This window comes from Penaeus monodon, chromosome 4 (assembly GCF_015228065.2).
Source record: "Penaeus monodon isolate SGIC_2016 chromosome 4, NSTDA_Pmon_1, whole genome shotgun sequence".
NCBI lineage: Eukaryota > Metazoa > Arthropoda > Malacostraca > Decapoda > Penaeidae > Penaeus > Penaeus monodon.
In genome coordinates this window covers 53,997,408-54,006,961 of record NC_051389.1, presented here as the reverse complement: position 1 = coordinate 54,006,961, position 9,554 = coordinate 53,997,408, and the positions used below count along the sequence as shown (strand labels likewise).

The 9,554-nt window shown below is 36.0% G+C and overlaps 1 protein-coding gene and 2 pseudogenes across 1 annotated transcript; all 3 read left to right on the top strand.

The window, feature by feature from the left end:
* The first annotated feature begins 1,195 nt into the window (after nt 1-1,195).
* Nucleotides 1,196-4,882, top strand: LOC119598971 (cuticle protein 7-like). The gene is made up of 4 exons (XM_037948707.1): nt 1,196-1,222; nt 1,391-1,486; nt 1,576-1,713; nt 4,628-4,882. The coding sequence occupies exons 1-4, from the start codon at nt 1,211-1,213 to the stop codon at nt 4,781-4,783; spliced, it is 402 nt and encodes a 133-aa protein (XP_037804635.1). The 5' UTR covers nt 1,196-1,210; the 3' UTR covers nt 4,784-4,882.
* Nucleotides 4,883-7,136: 2,254 nt separating this feature from the next.
* Nucleotides 7,137-8,474, top strand: LOC119572611 (annotated as a pseudogene).
* A 55-nt stretch (nt 8,475-8,529) lies between these two features.
* LOC119572610 overlaps nt 8,530-9,554 on the top strand; it is a 7,160-nt pseudogene continuing 6,135 nt past the window's right edge.

The window sequence follows — 9,554 nt, the reverse complement described above, 5'->3', positions numbered from 1 at the left end:
TAAACATAAAAAAATAATAAAAATTATAAAATAACAACAAAATAAAAATTTCTTTTATTAAAATCAGTTATAATATAAAAATAACAGCATAATATGATAATGTAATAAAAAAATAAAAAAAACAATAAAAATAAAAATACAAAAATTTTTTGGGTTTTTGGGGACAGGCTTAAACAACCCAAATTTGGGTTAATATCAATTTTCTAATTTTGGGGTTTCCCCACTGCTACTCGGGCTACCACTACCAAAACGCCCCGCGCGTGCTGCGTAATACTCATACGTGACAAACCCCCTAAAGCAAAAGGAAAATGGGCTATTCTAAGCAAAAAAAAATGATTCCAAGCTGTTCTCAAGAATAACGTCAAGGGTAACAGGCACGCTCCAAGAGGCAAACTATTCCTAAAGGTTAAACTTTGGCCCAGAACTCCCAAGTGGAAGTCGCAGGAGAAAGTAAACACAAGGATTATCTTCACTCTTGAGACTCCAAAGACTTGCCGATACGGGTCTGGAGGACGAGTTCAAGGTGACAGCAAATGACGACGAACGCTGACACGCCGGAAATGAGACGTCTACCGTCGCGTCGAAGGAAAGAGCCGACTTGGGGCGGAAGGGAGATTGTGGGTCGATTAGAGAGACTCAAGTATGAACTTCACGATGAACTGACGAACTGAAAACATTATTAAAGAAATGAAATAGCCATATAAAGTAAAAGGGTGAGGTTAATGCAGTACAATAATCTCGGCATGCTTTAATGCGAAGAATAGATGGCAGTTGGACGAAGTCATGAAAAAAATTTCATGAAAAACCCCGCAATCCAAAACCCCCAAACCCGTGTATTTCTAACTATCGACAGAACATAATATCAAAAGCGCCCAGAGCTAAGAGAACTTCATTTTGTTCAGGATGATATACTTCGACTAAATAACATTACCAGATATATACCAGCAACCTTATTACAATCTCGAGACGTCGATGCACTACTTGCTGCGAAAAGAGAGCATATCGAAAGTCATATTATCTCGCTCGTGGAGATCTTCCCCCGGGGCAGGCCTCGCCGCGTGATTTCGCTTCCCCGTTTTTGCATATAAAATGCAGCCCCATTATCACTGATACATTTAAAGTGACTCCCGGGAATAAAATGCATATTCCCCACGTCGGAAGTCAGTTCAAGCTGAGTGTTGCAGCGACTACAACCTAAAACACATACAATATGATCTCGAAGGTTGGGAGTCGATCAAATATTTGAAGTGAAGTTGGCTTGCACATACACACAGAAAACGGGAAACGCAAACAAAATGAACGAGAATAAATCATTTTAAAAAATTTGCCGAAGGAAGTAAATTTTATCTCTCGCCATTCAACATATAATCCCGATCGTTTCTCCTCTCAGGTCGCCGTTTTGGTGTTGGTTGTGGATATCATCCTCGCCGACTCCGCCGAGCGCTACGAGTACGCCCCTCCCGCCTCGTACCAGCCCGAGAAAGAGGTAAGGTTACTATCAACTTTGGGCCTTACATAAAAACGAAAGCAATGCTTAAATTTCTAAGTTAGGAATCCCCAAGTTCTTTTTAAAAGGGGAAAAGACCATACGACTTCGAATACAACGTCAAGGACGACTACGCCGGCACTGATTTTGGTCATAACGAAGAATCCGACGGCAACACCGTGCGGGGATCATACACCGTGCAGCTTCCCGACGGACGTAAACAGACGGTAAACACAAAAAAAATTAACATCCACAATGATGCTAAAATATATTACAATATTCCTTTTATAACAACAGCTCCTAGCCTGCTTAACTTAAAATACCTTCGCCTCAGGTAAACTACGTGGCTGACCACTACAATGGCTACCAGGCTAGGGCAGCACTCGGGGGCCCAGCCCCAGTTCCCCCAAACCCCCCGGGGCCACTTTAAAACCCTTTTCCCATCCCAGCCTCGATTTTAACCCCCAAATTATGGCCCCCATTTTCCATCACAAAAACCGGGAAAAAAAATGAAAAAAAAAATCATAAAAAATGGAAGTAATTTCCCCCCTATTTTTTTCCATGATTTAAAAAAAAGCCGTTTTTTTGTTGTTTTTTTTTTAAAACCCGGGCTTTCGTAAAAACCCCCCCTCAAAAACAGAGAGGGGTAATTTTTTAAAGAATAAAAGTTTTTTTAAAAACCAAGTTTTTAAAAAATTTTTTTAAAGGGGAAAAAATTTTCCTAACAAAAATTTTTTTTTTTTCCTTTTTATTTTTTTAAAAGGGGTCGAGCAACGGGAATATACCCGGGGTTTTTTTAAACGAAAACCCGAGGAAAAAAACCCAAAAAAAATACCCCAAATTATGAAAATTTTTAATTTAAATATTTTAAAAATTTTTAAAAAATTTAATTAAAAATTCTATTACTTTTCTACTACTACAAACAAACAAAACCCCGCAAAAATTTTTTAAAAAAATTTTTTATTTAAAAAATTAATTTTCCCACAATATCTATCCCAAAATTTTTTAAACTTTAAAAAACCAAAAATTAATCCCTATTAATTTAATAAAATACCATAAAAAAATAATAATTAAATTTAAATAATTAAAATTTAATAAAACCCCCATCCAAAACCCCAAACCCCAAAACCCCCCCACAACAAAACCCAACCCCCCCAAACCTTTATATATTTTAAAAATTATTTAAAAATAAAACAAAAAAATTGAGGGTTTTGGGGGTTTTTTTTGGGTTGGGGGTTTTTTTGGGGGTTTTTTTTCGGCCTGGGGGGGTTTTTTTTTTTTGGGGGTTTTTGGGGTTTTTTCTTCTTTTGGGGGGTTTTTTGGGTTTTTTTTTTGGGGGTTGTTTTGGGTTAAAATTTTAATAACCGAAAATAATCGACGTAAAAATTTTTTTCAAAAACTATTAGTTCTATGTTTTTACTTGTTCTATATATATAATACATATTTTAAATAATTATAATTATATAATAATAAAAATTATAAAAAAATAAAAAAAATATATATATAAAAAAATAAAATAAATAAAAAATATATAATTATATAAATTATAAATATAATATAATTAAAATTTAAAAAATTTAACAATAAAAATATATAAAATTCATATATACAAAATCCCAAAAATTTAAAAAAAATAAAAAAAAAATATATATTTTTATTATAATAAAAAAACCCCACAAAAACAAAAACCCTTTTATATTTTAAAAAAAATTTTTTAATATATTAACTTTGAAAAGAATGGTTTTGGGTGGGGGGGGGCCCCGGGGTTTTGGGGGGGGGGGGTTTTTTTTTTTTTTTTATAATTATAAAAAAAAATAATAATTTAAAAATTTTAAAAAAACCCAACCCCCCCCCAAAAAATTTTTTATTTTTATATATATATATAAATTTTAATTATATATATATATAATTTTTAATATATTTTAAAATCATTTTTGGGTTTTCCCTCCCGGTGCCAAACCCATTTTTTTTTCCCCCTGTAGTCACAATAGCGACTCGCCCTAAAAAGGGCCACAACCGCGTCATGGCAATTCGCGCTATTACTGTGGTTCATATAATTCAGTCCTTCACCACTCTTGCCCTCCAGCACCCGAGGGCAACAAGGTCGAAAGCGGTCCACATAAAGACTGAACAGGGCTGACATGGCCAGGACTCCCAGCCTTCCCTCCGTCAACACTTTTTTTCTTTTGGAAACAAACCATGAGTGTTAAGGGGAGGACAACAAGCCTTACTATTTGGGAAAAACCCAACTCGTAATCCTGAAAACACGTGTAAATACCGCTATTATGAAGTTAATTCTTTATACTAACAATGTTAGTACAATGTATTCATATATATATATATATATATATATATTATAATATATATATATATATATATATATATAATATAATATATATTATTATTATAATATATATATTATATATATTATTAATTATTAAAAATATAATATAATAAATATATTATTATTTATATTATATATTAATTATATATATAATAATATTATTTTATAATATATATATATATATAATATATATATAACCAAAACCCACTTCCCTTCCTTTTCCAAAACCAAAATTTTGTAATGGTGTCCTTAAAAATTTATTTAACCTAGCCCCCCGTGCCAAAACCCCCAAAAAAGGGGGCATGGTTCCGACAAAGTTTGCTCTTTTCCTTTATATACAGGGGGATTTGAAATTTCACCAGGTAAAAAACTAGCTGAACCAGATTTGTAATCTATAGATGTATGTATGTGGCTGTGTCTGGGAGTCCGTGTAAGTTAATATCTAAGCATGTGTATATGCGAGACATGAGCATAGATTAACCAAGTACGAACGTCTTATCTAATGGAATACCAATCATCAACAAATTAGTAATATTGCTTGAATGCCCATAGGAGCCAATCCCGTACAACTTCGCCTACGGAGTGAGCGACGAGTACGCGGGGACAGACTTCAGCCAAACAGAGGAGTCTGACGGCAACACTGGGCAGGGATCCTACACTGTCCCCCCCTTTCCCCACGGCCGGAAGGGAGACGGGTAAGAACTGTGAAACTTCACTGGTGAGCTGCATAACACCTATGCCTTTGAAACATGCACCGTCCTCAACATGCAATGATGGCACGTTCTCCCATTTTACAGGTGACCTACGTGGCTGACCCTTACAACGGCTACCAGGCTGAGGTCAGCTACTACGGCGAGGCCCAGTACCCTAGAGAGTACGGCGCCCCCGTTACCTTCAGGCCCCAGGCACCATATCAGCCCCAGCCTTCATATCAGCAGCCCTCTTACCAGTAGCCGGTAAACAGCCAGCACAGTATTTATAAACCATGTAATCAAGTACTTGTTTTAAATTAGTTAAGTTATATTAAAAAATAAATAAATCAGAGATCTCTGTACAATGTTATAGCTAATCCTTTTATCAGAAAATGAGAGAGAGAGAGAGAGAGAGAGGAGAGAGAGAGAGAGAGAGAGAGAGAGAGAGAGGAGAGAGAGAGAGAGAGAGGGGGGGATTTAATTGATAAGTATAAACATGCAGCTTCTCTTCATATTTCCAAATAGCACATAAAACGAATTAGCAACCAAGCATTGAATACCGAAGCGTATCAGATCACAATATCTGGATGGAGATCGTAACAAGCCCCAATCATCGTGTCGTGCAGATGATGATTATGGCGTCACGACATCTTCAACATGCAATAGCTCCTTCTCAACTGCACAGTTTCTTTGGTGTAGTTGCACTTGCTTGCTACTATATACCCATAGAAAATGAATTTTGCTGTAATGTCTTCACTATACATAATATGTGCAACCAAAACCACACCACACACACACACACACAACACACACACACACACCTCACACACACGCACGCAAACAACCCAAAAAAAAAAAATAAAACAAACAAAACAAAAACACCAAAAAACAAAAAATACAAACACACACACACAAACACACGCGCGCTAATATGTAGGTATAAAAATAATATATATTTATAATATATATATAATTTATATATATAAAATATATATTATAAATCGCGAGGTCGGACTTTTAGTTTTTTTTTACATAGAGAATATACAATTATAATGCATAAGCAGCCGGTGTGCTGGATAAGTAAAGAATTACAGACGTGAAATTAAAAGCAAATTACCTTCAAAAGACGGGGAAACAATATTCCCCCAATATCAATTAAAAGTAAAAATATCATTATGCAATTTTAGCACGCAAAACACGAATAACGCCCCGCACGCACCACCCCACCACACACAGATATATACGCCACCCGCACACACACACAGATATAACCCCCGCACACCGCCCCCAACCACATGCCCACCCACACACACACAACACACCACACCCCAAAAACAAAAAATTAATTAAAAAATATATAATATAATAAATATATATGTATATATATACACATATATATTACCAAACACACCACACACAAAACACACACACCCCCACACACACCCCCACAACACACACAAAAAAAACACACACAAATAATTATTATATAATATTATATATAAAAATATTATATATAATTAAAAATATTATACATACATATAATGTATTTAAATATCATACACATAAACATTCATGTATTTACCTACATACAATCTATGTATATTTTTTTGTTTAAATTAATGTATTTTTAATTAAATAGAAATATTTACAATATAATCATTATACATAAATAATAGATAATTTTATAACCGATGCATAATGTGTGTATAACTGTATCAAATATATACGTATATATTTAAATTTTTATTTTATCTACTATATCTTTCCCATATCATCTATCTATTTTAAAGAAAGGTGTTTTGTGTGTGTGTGTTTTTGTGTGTGTGTGTGTGTGTTTTTTTGGGGGGGGGGTTTTTGGGGGGTTTTTGGGGGGGGTGTGGGTGTTTGTGGGGTGTGTGGTGTGTGTGTGTGTGTGTTTGTGTGTTTTTATATATATATATTATATATTATATAAAATTATATATATATAAATAAAATATATTTTATTACATTATAATATAATATATATATTTATACTAATATATGTGTATGTGTATAAGTGCATGTTATATTATATTATATATATTATATTTAATATATATATATATATATATATATATGTGTGTGTGTTGGGGTGGGGGTGGGGTGTGTGTGTGTGTTGTGTGTGTGTGGTGGTGAGTGTGAGTGTGGGGGTGGTGTGGGGGGGGTGGTGTGTGTGTGTGTGTGTGTGTGTGTGTTTTATGTGTGTGTTTTTATGTGTGTTTATGTGTGTGTTTGTGTGTGTGTTTTGTGTGGTGTGTGTGTGTGTGTTGTGTGTGTGTGGTGCGTGGTGGGTGCGTGCGTGCGTGCGTGCGTGCGTGCGTGCTTTGGTCTTTAATTTTATAAAATATATATATATATATATATATATATATTTTAAAATATATATATATATGTAATGTCTAATATATATATATATAATATATTATATATATATATACATATATATAGGTAAAATGTCTAAATTCATTTATTTTTTCCATAAAACCAATATTCATACTTACTTTTTTGTTTTATGTCATGTTCCAGGATTAGGTCATCAATACCGATCTATTATGTTACAAGTCTAGTTGTATTTCCCCACCTGCTATACGAGATGTTAAGGTGTGCTAGAAATAAGCAAAATTTCCGTGAAAACTGGTCTGAAGGCGATAAAATCATAAGGCATATAGGCTATCAGTATGCTTACAAAATCAGTCTCGTATTCCCACCGTCACTTTCACTATCGTACGCCCCACGAAGAGCGACGTCGGAAATAAAGTCTTCGTGCTCAGAACCATTTACATTCTGCAGACGAGTCAATTTCCGTGTTATTGATAATGCAATACTTCAAAGCATCACGATTTTTCCCTATACTATTCCCCAGATTTCCGTGTTGCTAAACCGGGAAAACCAGAAAAAAGACACGCTTAGCTGGGTATAAAGGTACTGCTCGCGGCTACCTGGTCACATTCACTCAACGTCACTTCTACTAACGTTCATCCCTCGAGCAGCTCATCATGTCTTCTAAGATGGTAAAGTATTACGAAGGAAGTCTTGTAGAAAAAAACTTTAAGACAGATTCTAAGGAGTTGAAAACAACACTAAAAAAACCCGAAAGACACATCGCTCAACGGAGGTCGTCCCTTGTCAACACGACCGCAAAGCACCCCGGGTCCGTGTTTGTAGTGACCTTTCTTTTGACAGGTCTTCGTGTTGCTGGTGATCTGGGCCGCGGCCACAGCCGCCCTTCCCAACACTTACGGCCTCCGCAGCATCAGTCACAGTACAAAGAGGTAGTTCTTTTGGGGTTCATAATTCATCAGTAAAGAATAATACACAGCCTTGAATTAATAAGAAAGTTCTTACAAAGTATAAAGACCAATCTTACTACATCCGCCCGGTGTCTTAACAGGAAGGCCGCCCAAAACGACTTTTCCTACGAGGTCAAGGATGATTACGCAGGCACTGACTTCGGCCACAGCGCAGAGTCCGACGGCAACACTGTCCGTGGATCCTAAAACCGGGCCACTCCCCGACGGACGCAAGCAAACGGTACACAACAAACATCATAACAGTTATTTACTATGCTCAGTGGGTAATATTTCATCTACTAATCTGGCTGCACCCATCCTGCAGGTGTCCTACGTAGCTGACCATTTTAATGGCTATCAGGCTGAGGTCAGCTACGAAGGAGAGGCTCAGTTCCCTCATGAATACGGCCCTGCTGTCACCTTAAAGCCCCAGCCCTCCTACCAGCACCAACCTTCAACCCACCTATCAGCAACCTAAAGCCCACTTCCAGCAACCTCAGCCAACCTATCAGCAACCTCAGCCTACATACCAACAGCCCGAACCTACCTACCAGCAACCTCAACCCACCTACCAACGACCCCAACCCACTCCCAAACGGCCCCAACCCACCTACCAGCAACCCCAGCCTTCATACCAGTAAAAAACCACTCGTGAATGGAACTCTGTGCCAACCAGCGCGACCACGAAACATCTACATGTCCGATAACGACAATGTCAGGTATACATTTTTTTTATCGTATCACTAACAACATATTCAAACCGGTTATTCGCCAGTTACAGCCCGGTTTGAGAAACGCCACTTCATAACTCAATTAGCCATAAACAAACCCGGTCGCAGTTCAGTCCAAACTAGTTTTTAGAGTTTACGCATCAAGGTTTTGATTAAAACTTGATTACATATGCCTCCTTCATAATTTATCTCGCGGACTTGATTAACAAACGCAAATTGTTTCACATGACTCCAAAAAACGAATTTTAAATTTAAGGCAGCTGATACGAAGTCCGTTTATTTTAAAGTTTTTTAGCAGATGCTCGGGGTCATATTTAATAAATTTATTCTAAAACCATTCATCTGCTTACAACTAAGGGCAAAATGCTCTCGTTATTTTTTTACGCTGGTCATTTTCTGGTCGTTGCAACCGCGATACAGAATACATGCCACTCCCATTCCTCTGTATTTTATCATATGTTCCTAAATCAGTGTTTATTTTTTTTTGTTACTGTTAGAGCTACTTTAAGCCTGTGGGCAAGGTCTTGTTTTAAATAAATTGCTAACTACCTACTTCAACACTTCTTTTTTTTCATGACCCAAATCATACTAGGTGATAATACAAAAAAAAAAAAAAAAAAAAAAAAAAAATAATAAAATAATAAATAAAAATAAATAAAAAAATAAAAAAAATAAAAAAAAAACACAAATATCCCAAACTTTTCACTAAACTAATACCACAATATAATGTCTAATTCTAACACCAGGCCATTTGGCTATAATTGGGACACGGCAGCTAAAAGAAATTAGCATAGCATCAGGAAATCGCACGTGTTATAATGCGTGACGCCGCTGTATGGTAATGATGATATTCACTTCTGTTCCCCTTTATGCTTCCAAAATCTGAATGGAAAATGCACGAACATCCTCTTGGACCTGCGGTATTCATAAATGAATGCATTAATATCATACAAAAAATGGTAAAAATCAATGATGACACACAAGCGTGCT

Excerpts from the sequence above, each read along its gene's own strand:
- LOC119598971 (XM_037948707.1), top strand. Across the intron at positions 1,487-1,575 it reads CGTACCAGCCCGAGAAAGAG|GGGAAAAGACCATACGACTT; the intron begins GTAAGGTTACTA and ends TCTTTTTAAAAG. Across the intron at positions 1,714-4,627 it reads CCGACGGACGTAAACAGACG|GTGACCTACGTGGCTGACCC; the intron begins GTAAACACAAAA and ends CCCATTTTACAG.